General features: G+C 48.8%; 1 protein-coding gene across 1 annotated transcript; it reads left to right on the forward strand.

The window, feature by feature from the left end:
• Positions 1 to 556: 556 nt before the first annotated feature.
• LOC309399807 (solute carrier family 22 member 6-B-like) lies at positions 557 to 17,486 on the forward strand (the record flags this gene model as incomplete). The annotated part of the gene is made up of 10 exons (XM_081967919.1): positions 557 to 967; positions 7,990 to 8,093; positions 9,676 to 9,830; positions 11,256 to 11,424; positions 12,086 to 12,209; positions 13,535 to 13,647; positions 13,790 to 14,004; positions 15,094 to 15,202; positions 16,357 to 16,560; positions 17,382 to 17,486. The coding sequence occupies 10 exons, from the start codon at positions 557 to 559 to the stop codon at positions 17,464 to 17,466; spliced, it is 1,689 nt and encodes a 562-aa protein (XP_081824045.1). The 3' UTR covers positions 17,467 to 17,486.
• Positions 17,487 to 21,040: the final 3,554 nt, after the last annotated feature.

Raw genomic sequence — 21,040 nt, forward strand, 5'->3', positions numbered from 1 at the left:
TACAAACTTTTTTAAATAAATAAATGAACAGTTGTAAGCTGAGGGCCACCTGGGTTGAAAAGCTGCTTTTCCCACCCATCCTTTGAGCCCTTCCTCTCTGCCTGCGACATAAAAAAGGCAGAATAAGAAATATAATCTCCGGAATCGTTGTGGGAGCGGGAGGCCAGGAGTCCCATGGGGAAGGAAGCCGCTTTGAAACCAAGGAATAACCTGGTTTGCAAATCTACCTTGATGGCATGTGGGGAGGAGACCAGGCCTAGAGGGGCTGAGGAATGAACCTCAGAATTTCTGAGAATTCTGGGAGTTGAAGTCCACAAGTCTTCAAGTTGCCAAGTTTGAAGACCTCTGACATCAACACAGACGCAAACAAAAACAGACCCTGCCTTCTCCACGGCTGTTGTCCCACCCGCTTTCCATGCCAAGGGGTGGCCGGTCAACCGCAACTTCCTGATGGCCATTCATTAATCCAACCTGCCCTCTCCATTTCCTCTCCTTGCTTATAAAAAGAGGGACCTTTCCTTGGCAGTAGGGAAAACGACAGAAAGACTGGGCAAACATGGCACCCACGAAAGGTCAACGCCGCCTCTCCCTGTGCCCGGGGCCTCCCGTGGCCACCATCCCTTTCGGGGACCTGCTGGAGGAGGTTGGCAGCATGGGCACCTTTCAAATCTTCTCCGTCTTCTTCCTCTCATTGCCCGTCCTATTCCTGGCCAGCCACAACCTGGTGCAGAACTTCAGCGCGGCTACTCCGGAGCACCAGTGTAGGCTGGCGCGGACGGGCAACCTCACCCAGCAAGAGAACCTGGTGCCCCTCGGGCAGGACCTGAAGCCGGACAGTTGCCAGCGCTTCACGGGGTGGGTGGCGCCCGGCTCCAACGACACAGCGGGCAGGGAGGTGGGGCTGGAACCCTGCCTTGAGGGTTGGCAGTACGACCACAGCACCTTCGCCTCCACCATCGTGACGGAGGTATGTTCGGAGGTCACTTCCAGCCTCTCTTATTTACTTATGTTTTGTTTATTTATTTACTTATCTAATCAGTCAGTCAGTCAATCTATGACATATCCTACATGAGCTTGCAATATGTACCTGGATGAAAAAAAAAAAACAATAAAACATGAATATTCAAAACAGGGGTTGGAATCCCTAGCGCCGTGTAACGGAGTGAGCTCCCGTGACTTCTCCCAGCTTCTGCCAGCCTAGCAGTTCGAAAGCATGTAAAAATGCAAGTAGAAAAATAGGGACCACTTTTGGTGGGAAGGTATAACAGTGTTCCGTGCGCCTTCGACGTTGAGTCATGCCGGCCACATGACCACGGAGACATCTTTGGACAGCGCTGGCTCTTCGGCTTTGAAACGGAGGTGAGCACCACCCCCTACAGTCGGGAACGACTAGCACAGATGTGCGAGGGGAACCTTTACCTTATATTCAGATACCAATCATAGTCATCATTTAACGATCCCGTAATCGCTTGTGGGGTGGACTCTGGGCAGCTGAATGGAGCTAGTAGAGTGTTTACTGGTCGGATGCCTTTCCTGTTGCCAATGCAGAGTTTTGTTCAGCAGATATATTCTCATTGTGCCCAGAGAGAGAAATATCAGCCTCTACCTAGGATTGAACTCACAGCCTTCTAATTGTGAGGCGAGAGCTCCACCTCTAGGCCACTGCACCACTCTTACACTCAGATACCAAAATCTAGGCAATCTAACCATTGAAGCTCAACATCGTTTATATGGGGGGAAAATCTGATACTGGACCAATATAGTTAGACTTACCACCACATTTGAGCCCATAGTTTATACGCCAGTTATGACCCTGTTTCCCCCCAGGGTGTGTCATAAATCACATTCTCCAACGGAGCACTTTCACGGGCTGTAGAGATCACTACCCCTCCGGCTGCTGTGGGTAACCTGGGAGACAGCCTTGAAAATGATAGGCATGGAATGTGCTAATGTTTGTGGCTGCTGTGCTGCATCTGTTCTCGATCCCCCTGGCCTATGGCAACTCAAGAGCAGGTCAGGGATGCGTTGTGAGTTGACACCCTGGTCATCTCTTATAAGGCTGTTTTTATATCGGTTGTTTCTCTCCGCTACCCAGTGTGGTGTGGTTTGAGCTGAGCAGCCCCATCGTTTCTTCAAAGCAGGACTCTCCAAATTTGGCCCCTTTTAAGCCTCGTGGACTTCAAATCCCAGAATTCCCCAGCCATCATAGCTTTGAAGTCCAATGTTCTGTAGGGAGAACGAGGCAGGCAGGAACTGAGGCAAGGCAGGTTGAAGCTAACACAACATTTATTAACAGTTTAACACGGCAAAATGTAAGGCAAACCTCGAACCGGCAAACAGCAACATTTGACAGCTGACAGCCCGTTTTTATACCAGAGCTGTCAGAAGCTGAACCAATAGAATGGCTGCATTCTCCCGCCAGCTGGCTGCTCGCGTCTCAACCAATCAGGGGCCGGCAATGATAGTCAATGGCGTCGTAGCCTCAAGGACTTAACACCCCTCTCCTCCCAGTTAGCACATGCGTAGTCAGCCAAGTACGCCAGCTGGCGTCGGCTCCGCCCCGATCGTCTTAGTTCAGGGGTGGTGGCCAAAGGAGGAGAAGCTGGTGGAGAGTCCTGTGGAACATCAGGAGACTGTGCAGCTGAGTCGGCGGTCAAGTTTCCCGCCGACTCAGCTGCGCAGTCTCCAGGACTGACCGGATTCTCAGGTAAGCCTGGCAACAAGAACGCATCAGTGGGGGGTGTTGCGTGCAGCTCTGCGCTGGAGCAGCCTCTGTCGATATTAGTTCCCTGGGGCAGGATTGGGCCTGCACCGGGTGTTGATCTGCTGCACTGGTGGCTCGCTGTCTGGGCTGGTTGATGTGTCGGCGCCACATTTGCCCATCACTGAGATGGACCTTATAAGAGGAGGGTCCAGTTAGTTGCGTGATTTGTCCGGGAAGCCACCTTGGTTTGGCCCCATAGTTTTGGGCGTAGACTGGGTCTCCCACATTAAAGGCCCATGGGGAGTCGCCTGCGAGGGGGCTTTTCTCTGTTGCATAAATGGGGTGTAGCTGGTCCAGGGTATGTCTGGAGCCGAAGATCCATAAGCCGTTCTGTGGGACTTTGCTTGGTGATTGGGCATGGGGTTGTATGCTGTGCCAGGAGGTATTGGGACAGTTTGTCGTGCCAATTCCCTGGCCCCAGGTGGCCCAATGCCTCCTTAGCCAACCGGATGGTTCATTCTGCCAGGCCATTTCCAGCCAGGTGGAACGGGGCCCTCGGGGTGTGTCGTATGCCATGCTGGCCTAAAAACATCTGGAAGGGTGCCGACATGAACTGGGGCCCATTGTCAGTCACCACCACATCAGACAACCCATGGGTCGCGAATAGCCTCCCCAGCACCCTAATTACAGCCTCTGAAGTGGTGGAGGGCATGAGTGCCAGCTCCACCCACTTCGAGTAGGCATCTGAGGACCAAGAGGTTCTGCCCTAAGAACAGCCGGCGAAGTCCAAATGGACTCGTGCCCATGGAGCCCCGGGCATGTCCCATTCCCTGATAGGCACAGAAGGGGGAGACGGTCTAGATTGCTGGCACTGCTGGCAGGTGGCTACCCAGTTTTCTATTTCCTGGTCAATCTTGGGCCACCACACGTAGCTTCGGCCCAAAGCCTTCACACGCACAATGCCCAGGTGAGCAGCATGCAGGCAACTTAAAATTGCCAACATAAGCTTTGGGGGAGCTACCATCCTATTGCCCCATAACAGGCACCCATTAAGAACGGACAGCTCATGCTGCCGTATATAATAGGGGTGAAACTCAGGATCTACTGGCCCCTGTGACCACCCCCTGCGCACCCAGTCCAAAACTTGGGCCAATATGGGGTCTGTGGCAGAGAGCTTGGCAATATCCCGGGCGGATACTGGCATGGCCAACTCTTCAATTAAGAGGACCAAAACTGTAGGAGCAGGGTCCAAAACAGGTCCTGGCAGAGGGCAGCGACTGAGGGCATCAGCGTGCCCCAAGTTTTTTCCTGGCCTATATTGTAGCTGATAATGATACGCCGCTAGAAAGACTATCCATCTGGACATTCTTGGAGACAAAATCTGAGGAGTCTGGTGATCCCCTGCCAGAAGACCCAAGAGAGGTTTATGGTCGGTCACTAAGTGAAAAAAACTGACCATAAATGTAATTGTGAAACCGCTTTACTCCTGCTACAGCAGCTAGGGCCTCCTTATCCAGCTGACTGTAATTTCTTTCAGCTGCTGAGAGCGTGCGCGAATAATAGGCAATTGGACTTCTGAGCCATTAGGTAGGATGTGACTCAGAATGGCCCCAATGCCATAAGGCAATGCATTGCATGCCAAAGTTAATGGGAGGCGATCACTGTATTGCACTAATAAAGATTTGAATGTAAGGACATCCTTAACTGCCCTAAAGGCTTGGGCTTCCTTAGACCCCCCAATGCCAGGGCGTCTTGGAGTCCAGGAGCCTATGAAGAGGCTCTGCCAAAGATGCCTTATGGGGTAAAAAAATGGAATAAAAATTAAGCAGCCCCAGACAGGCTTGCAGTTCAGCCTTAGAGGAGGGCGTGGGGGGTTTCTTAATTCCCTCTGCCTTGGACGGAGTAAGGAGGATGCCTTTGGAATCAACTAGATACCCCCAAAATTCTACACAGGGAACCCCTATCCTACACTTTTCTTGTTTGAGTTTCAGCCCCGCTTGGCGGAAACGGGACAGGACTGCTCTTAATTTATCGTCGAGCTCAGCTTTATCCAAAGCGGATATAAGCACATCGTCGAAATAGGGTATCACCCCTGGCAGCCCCTGAAGCATCCGCTCCATTAGGCTCTGGAAAATACCCGGGGCTACACTGACCCCAAATTGCAAGCTTTTACATTTGAAAGTTCCCCGGTGTGTTACGATGATTTGAGCCATGGCAGTGGCTTCATCCACCGGGAGCTGCTGGTACGCTTGTGCCAAGTCTAACTTGGCAAAAATGTTTCCCTGGCCCAAGGAATGGAGCAGATGTTGAACCACTGGCACTGGGTAAGGGTTGGCTTGCAACCTTTTATTAATGGTGCATTTAAAATCCCCGCAAATTCTAATACTACCATCCTGCTTAATAGGTATTACTATGGGGGGTCTCCTAGGGGGAGTGGTCTACGGCTTTGAGCACTCCTTGTGCTATTAATTTATCTAGCTCTAAATCTACCTTGGGCTGAAGAGCAAAAGGCACTCTCCTGGGTTTTAGACGTATTGACGCCACCTGGGGGTCCAAGTTAAAAGAAATGGGGGGTCTCATTATATTTACCAAGCTTGTTGTCAAATACGTCTGCAAACCCGCTGGCCAGCATGGTGAAGGAATCTGGAACAACGGAGTGGATGCCGGAGACATTGAGCCCCAATGCAGAGAATCAGTCAAGCCCCAGGAGGCTGGGCAGATGGCCATCTACAATGATGAGGGAAAGAGACCCCAGGAAGTTATTGCTGGCTATGGTGAATGTGCCGCAACCCACAATGGGTATTGGCTGCCCTTGATAGTCTCTGAGGCGAAGTGAGCACTGTCTGAGTCGAGCTTTGGTCAGGCTGGGCACTATCCGTTTGATAGTAGTCCAATAGACCAGGGATTTGGAAGGGCCAGTGTCCACTTCCATCTTGCAGGGCTCTCCCTCTAGGCGCACAGTCAGGTATATCTTATGGGTAGGCTTAGTCAGGGACGCATGGCTGATAGCCCAATTAGGGTGCTGCTGGTCACCTGCGATGGCAAAGCAGTCTTTGCGGTGTTTGGGAAGTCTTTTTGTGAATTGTCTAGACAAAGCACGCTCCGGAGGTGGGTCCGCATGGCCACTCTGCAGACCTTGGCTAAATGTCCTTTCCTGTCATACTGACGGCATATTGCGGCTTTGAACCTGCAGACTGACCTTGCATGGTTCCCGCCACAACTCAGGCAACCCGCCTGAGGTAAAAAATCAGCCTGAATCCGATTTTTCCTGGTGGCCAGTTTGAGGCAGGTAATCCCTTCTTCCTCGTCAGAGAAGTCTTCTTCGTTGTCTTCTTCATGGTGGATAGCATGGCCCCTGCTGGCATGGGTGACCAGCAGCAGAAATCTCTGAATTTCTGTGGTGGATTTGTCCGACATTTCATATGCCGTGGCTTCATCCATGGCTGCCTGAAGGCTCAGCTCTTTTCGTGCCAGCAAGTGTCCCTGAAGTCTGAGGTCTTTGATACCGCAGACCAGCTGTTCTAACAGGGCATCGTCCAGCACAGGAAAGTCACAGTTCTGAGGGAAGCTATGTAGTTGCTCACAGATTCCCCTTCTCTCTGGGTCCTCTGCCTAAACGTCTGGCTATGCGCGAGGGAGTTGGAGAGTAATGATTTTTAAATTTCTCCAAAAGAGTCTCCCAAGGCATCAAATGGATGGATTGAGGGGCTACTAAAGCCCTAGCTGTTCCAAACATCTCGTGGCCACATGCACTGAGAAAATATCCTCTTTTACGGCCACTGGACAAACCGGTGAAGTCGTTTGCCTCCAGGAAGCACTCGAACTGCTCGAGGTAGGCATCCCATGTTTCAGTGGCCGGGCTGAATGCCGTGAATGCCGGTAGATTAGCCATCCTTAGAAGGACGGAACTGAGGAATTAGCCTTGAAGCGACGTCTCGTTGCCTGTGACTTGAGGCAGCTCTTATTAGTGACTTCGCTTTTCCTTTACCTCAGTCCTGATCCCACCTTTGTCGCCAGTGTCCTGTAGGGAGAATGAGGCAGGCAGGAACTGAGGCAAGGCAGGTTGAAGCTAACACAACCTTTATTAACAGTATAACACGGTAAAATGTAAGGCAAACCTTGACCCGGCAAACAGCAGCATTTGACAGCTGACAGCCCTTTTATACTAGAGCTGTCAGAAGCTGAACCAATAGAATGGCTGCATTCTCCCGCCAACTGGCTGCTCGCGTCTCAACCAATCAGGGGCCGGCAATGATAGTCAATGGCGTTGTAGCCTCGAGGACTTAACATCCACGAGTCTTTAAAGTGGCCAAATTTGGAGAGTCCTGCTTGAAAGAAACACATGCATTTTTCCAGGTTCTGAGCGTTGCCTGTTGCGCAGCCCTCGCCATCTGGGTTTACCCTGGAGCTGGATAATGTTTTGGCCCACCAGCAGTCAGTTGCGTTGGCAGCAGATTCGAACAGTGAGGAGGTTGGGGAGGAACCTGGGCCAGTCCTGGTGCAGTGTCCTCGGAGTTTCGACCGGCACCCGGCTAGTTCTTCAAAGAGTGTGCTGATTGGCTGCGACGCGCCTGCCAGCTGGCGGGAAAATCGCAGCCCTCCGATTGGTTCCCCGTCTGACAGCTTCCATATAAATAGCTGTCAGACAGGGTGTTGCTGTTCCGTTGTTCTTAGTTAGCTAGTTAATAAACTGTTGGTTATTCATTCAGTCAGTTCCTGTGATCTGTTCAGAGGGACATAAAACCTGGAGTCTGGGGAAGGCTCTGAGGAGGGCTCTGTGTCGGAGGCAGAGAGGGGGCCAGGGCCATCTGACAGTTATCAGCTGTCTTCAGAATCAGACATCAGTGGGGCAGAAGAACAGCTGGAGCCTGTTCCCAGTGTGTGCATGTGCAGAGCTGCCAGACGAAGGGAACAGCCAAGGAACAGGGGTCGACTCGAGAGGAAGGCCACAGGTGGACAATGAATGGCCCCTCCCATAGGGAATAAAAGGGGAGCGAAAGGGGAGTGGAGTTTGCAGGAGACAAATTAGTTCGCTTAATTGGTTCGTGACTCTCCGAGGCTCCTGGCCAAGTTCTGCAGAGATCGGCCTGGCAGCTCTCCAAGCCAGATGAGGTCGGTGACTGTAAATCCTCCCTTTGCTGGATGTGAAGGAGGAGAATTCACAGTCAATGAATAAAAGGGTTTTTTTGTCGGGACAAGGAGTTTGTTTCATGCTCTTGGGAAGCCTCACTCAGAACAGCTGAGCCTGTTGTGGGAATGCAGCTTTTCCTTCTGTATCCTTGCAGTGGGACCTGGTCTGCAACCTGCAGCCCCTGAAGAGCCTGGCCCAATCCCTCTTCATGGCAGGAGTCCTGGTGGGGGCCTTCGTCTTGGGTGACCTCTCGGACAGGTAAGGAACCCCAGGTGGCTGAAGGAAATTCCACAAGCAAAGAAAATCCAGAGAGGGTTACAAACCACAGAATTGTGCAAAGTAAGAATTCTACAAACAAAGAGTGTATTTTAGGCCAGGGGTGTCCAAACCTGGGAACTTTAAGACTTGTGGACTTCAACTCCCAGAATTCCCCAGCCAGCCATGCTGGCTGGGGAATTCTGGGAGTTGAAGTCCACAAGTCTTAAAGTTCCCAAGTTTAGACACCCCTGTTTTAGGCGGTCTGAACATTGCAGCTTAGCATATTTATCTATTTTACTAGCTGATGAATACTAGCATTGTATTTATTTTTAGGGGGAAAATGTCCGGACCAAACGTAATTACTAATGTTGGATTTTCCCCCTTAGCAGAGGGAGCCCCCTGGTGGAGTGATGTGAAGCCGTCACCATGGCAACTCCACTGCATAGAAGCCATTTTACGGCAGTACAGTAGAAGCCATTTTAAAGCACAACAGGCTGTATCTTAACAGAACACAGCCCCTGAAGGATTGTAGGGGTGTCTTAACCCCACAGTGTTTGTTTCCAGAGAGTAAGTCATCGGTGTACCAAGTTTGGTTGAAATTGCTCGAGGCATTCCAGAGTTATGCTGGAACAAACACACAGAGAGCACCATTATATATTCACAACCCTCTGAAGTGGACTGGACTGAGAGAGAGGGATGGGCCCATAGAATCATAGGTTGGAAGAGGGACCTTGGAGGTCTTCTAGTCCAACACCCCCACCCCTCCGCAAGCAAGAATCCTTTTACCTTCCCAAGGTCACCCAGCCAGTTTTTCAGGCCTAAGACTAGAACTCCCTGTCTCCCAGTGATTCTCCCAAGGTTCCCCAGCTCACTTTCATAGCTAAGGTGGGACTAGAACTCCCAGTCTCCTGGTGATTGGCCCAATCATCCCCAGCCAGCTTTCACAGCTAATTCTCCATCTCCTGGTGATTCTCCCAAGGTTCCCCAACCAGCTTTCATAGCTAAGGTGGAACTAGAACTCCCAGTCTCCTGGTGATTGGCCCAAAGACTCCCAGCTGGCTTTCATAGCTAAGGTGGGACTAGAACTCACAGTCTCCTGGTGATTCTCTCAAGGTTCCCCAGCTGGCTTTCATAGCTAAGGTGGAACTAGAACTCCTAGTCTCCTGGTGATTGGCCCAAGGACTCCCAGCTGGCTTTCATAGATAAGGTGGGACTGGAACTCGCAGCTCCTGGTGATTCTCTCAAGGTTCTCCAGCTCACTTTCATAGCTAAGGTGGGGACTAGAACTCCCAGTCTCCTGGTGGTTGGCCCAAAGTCACCCCGCTGGCCTTAAATCTAAAGCACAACTAGAACTCTCTGTCTCCCACTGTCTAGCCAGGTGCCTTAACCTCTAGACCAAACTGGCTCTCAGAGGAGGAACCAGTTTGGCTACGTCTAGGCAAGGAAGGGGTAGATTGTGAAGAGAGTTTTACACCCTCCTTTCCAATCCTATGCAAAATCCGTCTCCTGCCTTCCCTTGGTTTCGGCATGCAAGGAGAAAGCCATCACTGTCTTAAGCCTACATGTCACCCTCTTGGCACAGATACGGACGCCGGCTGATCCTGATTTGGTCGCTGCTGATGGTGGCCACCATGGGCACTGGGGCCGCCTTCTCCAACAGCTTCCTGACCTATTGTATCTTCCGCTTCCTGAGTGGCATCGGCATCTCCGGATTCCTGCTGAATTACATCTGTTTAAGTGAGTGCCGGGTAGGCAGGATGGGAAGCGCGCGGGGGGGGGGGGGGGGGAGACGTAGGAAAATATGGGGTGAAGTTTGGTTAGAACTGTGGTCTGTTCTGATCTAGGCTTCCCCCCAAAAGCACAAGGCAGAGTCCTGGTCCCGACAGAACCCCTTTTATTAAACAAATGTGAATTCCTCTCATTCCCATTCAGCCAAGGCCTGGCAAACAGTCTTTCAAAGGAGTATTTATGATCACAGACCTTATCTAACTTGGAAAGCTGTCATGTAAACATTTCCCAAATGAGGTGCTGTGCAAGGAAAGACTTTGGACACAGAGTCTCTGGGATTCACGGACAGATCTTCACACTCCTGAAACAAATTGTTTCCCGCAAAAGCCCACTCCCCTTTTGCTCCTCTGTTATGTCCTCTGGGAGGGGCCATTCATCCTCCACCTGTGGCCTTACTCCCAACTCGACCCTGATTTCTGAGCTGTTTTTTTCTTCTGGCAGCTCTGCGCATGCGCACACTGGGAACAGGCTCCAGCTGTTCCTCTGCCTCACTGCTGTCTGACTCCGAAGGCAGCTGATAACTGGCATATGGCTCTGGCCCCCTCTTTGCTTCTGACATAGAGCCCTCGTCCGAGCCTTCCCCAGACTCCAGGACTGGCCCAGGTTCCTCCCCAACCTCCTCACTGTCTGACTCTGCTGCCAGCTCCGATGGCCACTGGCGGGCTACAACAGTTGTCCTGAAACTTGGCAACTTTGCGCTGGGTGGGCTTCAACTCCCAATAATTCTCCAGCCAGCCTGCTTTAAATTGGGTGACGTGTAGACATGCTGGCTGGGGAATTCTGGGAACTGAACTCCACCAAGTTGCAAAGCTTGAGAAATGTTGGGTTAAATAATGGCTTAACTACTGGCATCAACAAGGAGCTGGACTGGTTAGCCCAAGGGGACCCTTCAACTTCTGGAAAGCAGTTGTAGATTGGTGCTCTCTGAGCTTGGTTGTTTTCTGGCAGATGTTTCATGACCAAACTAGATAACCTCATCAGTGCTACCACTGGTGGTGATGATAATAATGATGCAAGGAAATCACTCCTACTCCCTTGTAGCACTGATGAGGTTACCTAATTGGGTCATGAAATGTCTCCAGAAAAACAACCAAGCTCTGAGAGCACTAAGGACCCCACAGTCGTTGTCGTCGTTGTCCTCCTCCTCCTCCTCCTCCTCCTCCTCCTCCTCCTCCTCCTCCTCCTCCTCCTCCTCCTCCTCCTCCCCCTCCTCCTCTCCATAAACCCCACTCCCTTCTAACACTGAAGATGTTGGCTAGCTGGCTGACGACATGAACCACGAAGCTCAGAGACTTTCAGCTCAACCCTGAGCCTCCTCCATCCTACCCTTGCTGGGGTCTGCAATTTCAGCTTCTCTCCCTCTCCCTCTCCCAGGTCTGGAGTGGGTGCCCACCAAATATCGGGCAGTGGTGGTCTCCATCCAGAGCTACTGCAGCACGGCTGGGCAGGTGCTACTGGCAGGGTTGGCCTACGCCATCCGCGACTGGCACTGGCTGCAGCTGGCCATCTCCGCCCCGTTCTTCGCCTTCTTCGCCTATTCCTGGTGAGTCCCTCATTTTGCCTTCAGGCCACAACGTAACCGGTGGTGGGATTGAAATATTATTTTACTGCCGGTTCCGTGGGTGTGGCATGGTGCGGGTGGGAGTGTCATGTGAGTGAGTGGGTGTGGCCAACTCAACGTCACTCACTCAACGTCACTCACAGCAAGGCAAGTAAGCGGCAAGCGGGAGGGCAGGGTCAGCAGCGAGCAGGCGGGGCAAGCCGTGAGCAGGTGGGTGGAGCGAGCGGCAAACGGGCAGGCGGGGTGAATGAGCGGGCAGGTCAACCAGGCGAGCGGCCAGCCTGAAGTGGTTCTTGCCGGTTCTCCGAACTGGTTCAAATTTCTGCTCCTAGTTCACCAGAACCAGCCTGAACCTGCTGAATACCACCTGTGAACACAACTTTAGTTGTGAAGAAGGCTGCAGGCCTCTGGCTGTGTCCAGATGTGTCCTAAAACATCTAGTTCTATTTCCCCAGGAAGGTATAAGTAGTCCTTGACTTATGACCATGACTGAGACTGGACCTTCTGTTTTTTAGTGAGGTCACTAAGTGAGTTCCCCCTGCTTTTAAGACCCTTTTTTGCCACGGTTGTTCCCGCCCTTGAGAACAAGAACCCAGATCCCCAGAAGCAACTTCAAGGCCTCCCAATCTGACTTTCTCCTCAGGTGGCTTCCCGAGTCGGCCCGTTGGCTTCTCATGAACAACGAACGGGAGGCCGCCCTGCGCAACCTGAAGCACGTGGCCAGGATTAACGGAAAAGCCGCAGCGGGGGAAGCCGTGGTGCTGGAGGTGAGGAGCGAAGAGGTTTCTCTTGAGGTTCAATGCATCCCCATGGTTGGCTCTCCAGGGATTGGCCTGGCTCTTCTCAACTGTGACTATGGCCCTCGTGTTCCTCAGTCTCGGCCACTTGAGGATGAATGGACTTCAGATCCTAGAATTCCCCAGCCAGCATGCTGGGAAGCACTGGTTTAACTCTATCCCTCCATCCCTCCCTCCTTCCATCTATCCATCCTTGTTTCTCAAACTTGGCAATTTAAAGATCTGTGGCCTTCAACTCCCAGAACTCCCCAGCCAGAATATTGAGAAGCATTGATCTAATTCTACCCCTCCATCCCTCCATCTGTCCATCCATCCTTCCATCCCTCCATCTATCCATCTCTTCAACTATCTACCTACCTATCCATCCATCCATCCATCCCTCACCTTTGGCCACTTTAAGATGAGTGGACTTCAGATCCCAGAATTCCCCAGCCATCATGTTGAGAAGCACTGATCTATCCCTCCATCCCTCCATCCATCTCTCCCTCCCTCCCTCCCTGTTCTTCACCTTTGGCCACTTTAAGATGAGTGGACTTCATTTCCCAGAATTCCCCAGCCATCATGTTGAGAAGCACTGATCTAACTTACTTCATCCATCCATCCATCCAGCCACCCACCCACCCACCCACCCATCCGTCCATCCATTCATCCTTCTCAAACTTGACAACTTTAAGATCTGTGGACTTCAACTCCCAGAATTCCCCAGCCAGCATGTTGAGAAGCACTAATCTAACTCACTCACTCCATCCCTTCCCCTCCTCCATCCCTCCATCCATCCTTGTTTCTCAAACTTGACAACTTGAAGATCTGTGAACTTCAACTCCCAGAATTCAACTCCCACCCTGGCTAGAAATCTCTGGGAGTTGAAGCCCATACATCTTCTGTGCATCTTCTGAAATCCAAGTGGACTCCTGGACACCACAGAACTTCTCAACGAGGGCATTTTCTTGGACAACAAGACCGAAGCAGGCTACTCTTCTCTGTTTCTGGAACAGTTTCCCATCTCCCGGTCTAACATACATTCCTAGGATCCTAGGATGGTCTCCTAACCAAGTGCTAACCAAGTTCAACCTCGCTTGGCCCTGGGGACCAGTCAGAGCAACTATACTTTAGACCGGGGGGGGGGGATCTCCAAAGTTGGCAACTTTTAAGACTTGTGGACTTCAACTCCTCATGCTAGCTGGGGAATTTTCGGAGTTGAAGTCCACTCCGAGTGCCCGAGGTTGAGAAATACTACTCTACACACAAAAACTGTTGCATTCATTCTTGTGTAATCCCTTCTTCTCCCCACACAGATGCTGGAGACCCAATCGGGGAGTAATTCTCCAGGACGTGGCAAGCACTCTTGCTTGGACCTCTTCCGCACCCCTGGACTGAGACGGATTAGCTGTTGTCTCATGCTCGTCAGGTATGGTGAAGACGTCACCAAAGGAAGGATGGACAAAGCAGATCCATCTTCTCCAAAGAAGAGTTCCTTCTCAGATGGAGAAGATGGCAACTTCCATCTTCTCCACCTAAACAATTTCTAACCCAATATTTGTCCTTCTCAGTTTCTCCATTAACATGGCCTATTTTGGGCTCTCCATGGACCTCTCCATGTTCGGCATGAACGTCTTCCTGGTGCAGCTCTTCTTCGGAGCGATAGATCTGGTGGCCAAGATGGTCTGTGCTCTGTTGCTCAGCTACATTGGCCGACGCATCATCCAATCCGTTTCCCTCATCCTTGCAGGAATGTTCCTTTTGGTCAGTCTTCCTGTCCCTTCTGGTAAGAAGAAACAATGAGAAGGAATGTCCAACTTCAGGGGTCTACTAGCAGTTGTAATTTACTCCCTTCTAGCTATGTTTGTGGGATAAGACATGATCAAGAGCAGTGTTTCTGAAGCTGGGAACTTTAAGATGTGTGGTCTTCAATTCCCAGAATTCCCCAGCCAGCCATGTTGGATGGATGGATGGAGTTAGATCAATGCTTCTCAACATGCTGGCTGGGGACTTCTGGGAGTTGAAGTCCACACATCTTAAAGTGTCAAGTTTGAGAAACAAAAATGGATGGATAGATGGATGGAGGAATGGATGGATAAGATGGATAAAGGAATTGATGGATAGATGGGTGGATGGGTAGATGGAGGAAGAGATGGATGGATGGAGGAAGGGATGGGTGGAAGGATAGAGTTAGATCAGTGCTTCTCAATATGCTGGCTAGGGGATTCTGGGAGTTGATGTCCACACGTCCTAAAGCTGTCAAGTTGGAGAAATAAGGATGGATGGACAGACAAGAATGGATGGATGGATGGAGGAAGGGATGGATGGATGGATGGATGGATGGATGGATGGATGGATGGAGGAAGGGAGCGAGGGAGGGAGGGATAGAGTTAGATCAGTGATTCTCAACATGCTGGCTAGGGAATTCTGGGAGTTGAAATCCACACATCCTAAAGTTGTCAAGTTGGAGAAATAAGGATGGATGGAAGGACAGACAAGAATGGAAGGATGGATGGATGGAGGAAGGGAGGGAGTTAGATCAGTGCTTCTCAGCTTACTGGTTGGGGAAGTCTGGGAGTTGACATCAACACATCCTAAACTTGTCAAGTTTGAGAAACAAGAATGGATGGATGGAGAGATGGGTTGAATGATGAAGGAAGAGATTGATGGATGGATGAAGGGATGGATGGATAGGTGGATGGAGGGAGGGAGGGATGGAGGGATAGAGTCAGATTAGTGCTTCTCAACATACTGGCTGGGGAATTCTGGGAGTTGAAGTCCACCTAAGTCGCCAAGGTTGAGAAGCACCATCTCAGGCCCATATTGGGAGAAAACTAATCAGGTTATGCTTTCAACCCACCTCCATTTCTTCCAGATATGCTGACATTGCGTCTTGTCTTTGTGGTTCTGGGTAAAGGCTGCTTAGCAGCATCTTCCATGTGCCTCTACCTGTACGGAGGGGAGCTCTTCCCAACGGTGATCAGGTAAGCTGATTGGTGGAAATCACATTGGGGGAGAGAGTTGTTCTTGGAAATCCAGCTCAGGTTCCCCTTTCAGACACATCCTGGCTCCTTTTCTAGATCCTAGGATACTCCTACCATATTCATGACCCAGCAGGCAGGGGATGATAGGAGTTGTAGTTAATGCCCCTGGAGGACCTCTGCTTGGCCTGTCCCAAAAGGATCAATCTAGAATGGAAGAAACAGGCCCTTGAATCTCAGCATGCAGAGCACTAGACCAGTTTCTTACCTAACAACTTACCAAAAGGTGGGTGCTTATCAGCCTTATCCCGAAAGACTTTGGCAGACCTCTGTTGGACTCTTCACAGATTGTTTATGAATCGTGATGGGCTGTGAAGGAACATAATTCCCAGAATTCTGGAGGCTAGCTGGGGAATTCTAGGAGTTGAAGTCCACACCTCTTAAAGTTGCTGAAGTTGAAAAATACTGCATTGCTGTTCTGACCTAGGATTCCTGAGACAGTAAAAAGCACACGCTTAGTCCCCAAACCCTCTTTTTATTTCAACGGCTGTGAATGATGTTCATTAACAGCCCGTAATGAATCACAAATAGTTTGTAAAGAGTCCGACAGAAGTCTGCCAAAGTCTTTCGGGATAAGGCTGAGAAGCCCCCACCTTTATCTCCCTTGAAATGCTGCCAAAGACCTAATTAGCAATTAGCTTGGTAAGGCCACACAGAGCACAGAGTCAAAACGGAGCTTCTGACTTGAAACCGAGCAGCACGAACCAAGTTGCTTCCTGCAAAGGCTCACGTCCGTTTGCTCCTTCTTTAGTCTAATGGGAGGGGCCAATCATCTCCAAGTCTTACTCTTGAGTCACCCCATTTGTTTTAACTGTTCTTGCCTTCTGGCATCTCTGTGCATGCGGGCACTGGGACTAGGCTCCCCCTGTTCCTCTGCCTCACTGGTATTCAACTCTGGAGGCTCCAGAGGCAGCACATAGAAGGCCCTGGCTCCCTCTCTGCCTCTGATTCAGAGCCATTTCACGCACCTGGTAGGGAATCATGGACCAGGTGACTCAGCCTAGCCTACCTCACAGGGTCGTTGTGCAACTGAAGAGGACAAGGTAGCACCAGTAGAGGGGGCTATAAAAATATATCTTGTGGGTTTCCCTTGCCAGGCAAACAGGCAGCAGCTTCACCACCGTCATGGCTCGGCTGGGGGGCATCATTGCCCCGCTGGTGTTGATGGCGGGGGACTACCAGCCTTTCCTGCCTCTGGTGATATTTGGGGTGACGCCCATTGTGTCTGGCGTTTCTGCGGTCTTCCTGCCCGAAATGTTTAACGTCCCCCTGCTGGACACAGTGGAAGAGGTTGAAGAGAGGTGAGTCCCCTTCTCCATCGCCGCCTCCTCTTTCCCCCCCCGAGTCCTTCTTCCATTCTAGTCTGCATTCTATTTCTATATTTCTATTTCTCCTCTCATTTTCATTCTATTGTTTTCCTTCTCTTCTCTTCTCATTTCTATTCTATTCCTATTTATTTTCTATTCTACATTCTATTCTATTCTATTCTATTCTATTCTATTCCTATTTATTTTCTATTGTATTCTATTGTATTCTATTTTCTTCTATTATTTATATTCTATTCTGTTCTGTTCCATTCTATTCTATATATTACTTTATTTTATATATTATTCTATTCTATATATTACTCTATTCTGTTCTGTTCTAGTCAATCAATTAATCAGAATAGTTGGAAAGGACCTTGGTCTTTTAGTCCTACCCCCTGCTCAAGTAGATCTATTCTATTCTATTCTATTCTATTCTATTCTATTCTATTCTAGTCTAGTCTATTCTATTGCATTGTACTGCACTGCATTCCATTCCATTCCATTCTATTCCTGTTTCGTATTCTATTTCCTATTCTAATTCTAATTCTAATTCTTATATTCTTATTCTTATTCTTACCCTACCCTTCTCTAGTCTATCCATCTGGGTTGATGCCTTTCATCATTTTGCAATTTCCTGTTACCCGTGGGTTTCTATCTCTGCAAAAATTGATTTTCTGTCTCTCTTTTATGCCAAGACGCCTTCTCTCCTCTCGGGTGCGGCCTCTTTTTCCAATAACGCATCTCACCTCCCCTTTATTCCTCCAGCTAATAAAACCCGCGGCTTATAATGGCCTTTTAACTTCTTGTCTCCCCAGAGCGAGATGGAAATCCAAAGCCATCCTGGCGGAGGCCCCGAAAAAAGACTCCGCGTCTCCCGTCGTCCAGTCGACCCGCCTTTGAGCTTCAACGGGGAAATCAGGATCTGGGATCCGGCATCTCCCACGGGCGTTGCAGGATCACAAACCCAGGGCCAACCATTGGCCGCCGGGCCCTTCCAACAAGCTAGCAGGTTGCCAAGATCGCTACGATTTTCCTTTTTTTGGAAGGGAAAACAAGAGAGGATAAGGTTGGCATTGGCAACGAGAAGAACATTTGAGGTCCAAAATTTCCTTCTGGGGACCTTGAATCAAGCGGACTTTCTTAGTTGTGGTTCTTCTCTTTCTTGAAGGAAGCCAACTTGGCTTCCCTTTTTGGGTTGCCATGACTCGAAGGAAAGAAACCTGTGGCCTTCGGGTCCTTTAAAACAATGATTTTCACCCTGCCAGGTGTGTTCTGACATAGACATTGTGGTGTGTGGTGATCAAGTGTGAGTCCCGAGACGCAGAGACACCTCCTCATCGCTACCTTCCCCCTGGTTAGTTCTCCATCTCGGTTGCTCCGAAGTGGTTCTAACAACCAGGGCTGCCCTCTCCCCATCCCTGGACCGAGGGAATGCTGGACAGATGTAGACCTCAAGGAACACCAGAGAGGACAAAACAGGAAAAACCGGGGCATTGTGCGAAGACGGAAATGTGGGGCAAACGATCGAATATTTTCTTACGAGCTGCAAGACCCATCTAGCGGGGCAGAGAACACCCTCCGCCCCCAATGCACAGGGAGACCCCTGCCCGGCTCGTTTTCAGTGTATTTATTGGTGCCTTTTCTAGTTGAATGTCAATCAATAAAAAGAGGCTCGTGTGTTTTTTTTCTACTAAATGAGTATCTGGAATTTTGGAGAAACTGCTATGGCCGCCATCGTCCAACGGAGCTGGCAGAGGAATCAGACAGTGAGGAGGTTGGGGAGGAGCCTGGGCCAGTCCTGGAGGCTGAGGAAGGTTTGGATGAGGGCTCTGTGGCCGAGGCACAGATGGGACCGAGGTCGCCTGGCAGTGATCAGGTGGCTACGCACCTCTGCTCATAGTCTCCAACCACTGCGGTACGAATGGGGGGGAAAAGAAGATGGACTCATAGCCGTCACTCAATCCCCCTGCCAGGAAATGTGGCTTTTGCACAGCGCCTCGGAGTTTGAATGTCAAGGCGTCAACTCCCCTCGCTTGGCCAGCTGCATTTTAAATTGAAGGTTTCATAAAGAGCATAAAACAAAGACAAGCTGGGGGAAATTTCCTGACAGAGAACTATTAATCAGCAGAAGGGCTTCACTGCAGAAATGGTGGGTGCTCCATCACTGGTGATTTTTAAGAATAGAATAGAATAAGAATAGAATGGAATAGAATAGAATAGAATGCAGAATAGGAATAGAATAGAATAGAATAGAATAGGAATAGAATAGAATGAGGAACAGAATAAGGAATAGAATATAATGCAGAATAGAATAGAATAGGAATAGAATAGAATAAAATAGAATGCAGAATAGAATAGGAATAATATAGAATAGAATGAAGAATAGCTTAGAATAGAATGAGGAACAGAATAAGGAATAGAATAGAATGCAGAATAGAATAGGAATAGAATAGAATAGAATAGGAATAGAATAGAATAGAATAGAGTAGAGTAGAGTAGAGTAGAGTAGAGTAGAATAGAATAGAATGAGGAACAGAATAAGGAATAGAATAGAATTTAATAGAATGCAGCATGGGGAAAGCTGGAATAGGAGTGAAGAATCTACAGCAGTTATTTCTCCACCTTGGCTATTTTAAGATAAGCGGACTTCAGTTCCCAGCTGGTATGTAATGGACCATCTCCCAGAATTCCTCAGTCAGCATATCTGGCTGGGGAGTTCTGGGAGTTGAAGTCCGCCCATCTTAAAGTAGCCGAGGTTGAGAAATGGTGATCTACACAGAACGGGATGAAGTCAGCAGCTGTGTTATACTGCCCCCATGTGGCCGAGTATTGTATTGCAGGGGCAGATTTTTTTTTCTTAAATTTCATGGAATTGCCTTAGGAAGCCCATCATCCTTGGCCAATAAAGCATCTGGTGATGGTCCTTGTGGTGGGAACTGTATGCAGCAGATTGAAGATGAGTGGACTCCTACTGTCAGAATTCCCCGCTGGCTGAGGAATTCTGGGACTTGAAGCCCACTCATCTGCAATTGTTGAGGTCAGAGACACTAGAAGTAGCTTGTGTCTTGGAGAAAGTATTTATGTGGTTGCTAGGACTCAAAAGTGACTGGATGACAGATTAATCAATCATCCATCCATCCATCCATCCATCCATCCATCAATGTCAGTCCAAAAATCAGATCTCCTGGAAATGCAGAATGATTACTCATTAGCTACTTTTGCAATAGCAAATCACCTTTCCTGGTTGATTTAAATTCATCATGTCAATCATCAGACAATCTACTGGCAGGATTCTGACAATACAGGCTACAATCTTTATCTATTGGTAGTCCTCAACTTATGACCACATTTGAGCCCAAAATTTATGCTGCTAAATGAGACAGAGTTTTCCCTCATTTTATATGCCATGGTTGTCAAGTTGTTAATACTATACTATACTATACTATACTATACTATACTCAATATAATACAATATAATTCAACACAATATAATGTACTATACTATGCAATATAATACAATATATAATAATATACAATGATATAATATACAGTGCAATGCTATACTAACTATACAATATAATACAATAATATAATACACAATAACACACCATACCATACCATACTATTGTAGGAAGTTAGCACTCACCCTACCCCCCTAGAAAAATGAAATATCCTGGAAAATATTGAAAAGGCAGAATATTATACAATATTTCCCTGGATCAGAAATGGAGAAACATGTTTTTAGGCAGGAAACACACTCACTCTTAATGGCCCCCACCTTTCTCAATGGGCCATTAGGGACCCTGAACTAGTTTACTCTACATAGCAAAGATAGGATTAGCTTTCTACAGAAACTCACCACATGACATCTGGGAACTCAACCAAACATGGAGTCAAAAAAACAAGTTGACCCTGCATGGGAGTCTGACAACCAATCAGAATGCAAGCTCAAGATTAAAAGGCAGAGAGTGCATAAACCCAGGGACTTTCAACATCTCTGCCTCTTCTTCACCCAACATCTGGAGGCATCTGATCCCCCTTTTCCATTCAGTGCCTCAAACAATGTGATCCTGTCTATCATTAAACCATCTTTCCAAGCAGCCTCCATATTTCCAGTGTCTTTTTCCCCACTTGGAACTGAACCCAGAAGGACGTTTCTTCCAACACCCTCCAACTCTATTATTCTATGTTCAGATATGTACAACCAGCTATAAATATGTATATAAATGGTGATATTTAATGATATACGTAGTTATAAATAGAAGTATTATATAGCTTTCCATGAACACCTTTTTATTTATACATTTGTAATATTTATAAATATAAATATTTTATAGCTTTCCATGTATACAATTTTACTTAATACATTTGTAAGCTGCAGATATATACATCAGGCTAGAGACAGCAAAACTCAAGATTTTCTTAGCGAGCCCGGAAGTACGTGCTCCTCTACAAGAGTTGGGCGACTCTTTCA

The sequence above is a fragment of the Natrix helvetica genome, assembly GCF_964273705.1.
Source record: "Natrix helvetica genome assembly, chromosome: 16".
In the NCBI taxonomy this organism is placed as follows: domain Eukaryota; kingdom Metazoa; phylum Chordata; class Lepidosauria; order Squamata; family Natricidae; genus Natrix; species Natrix helvetica.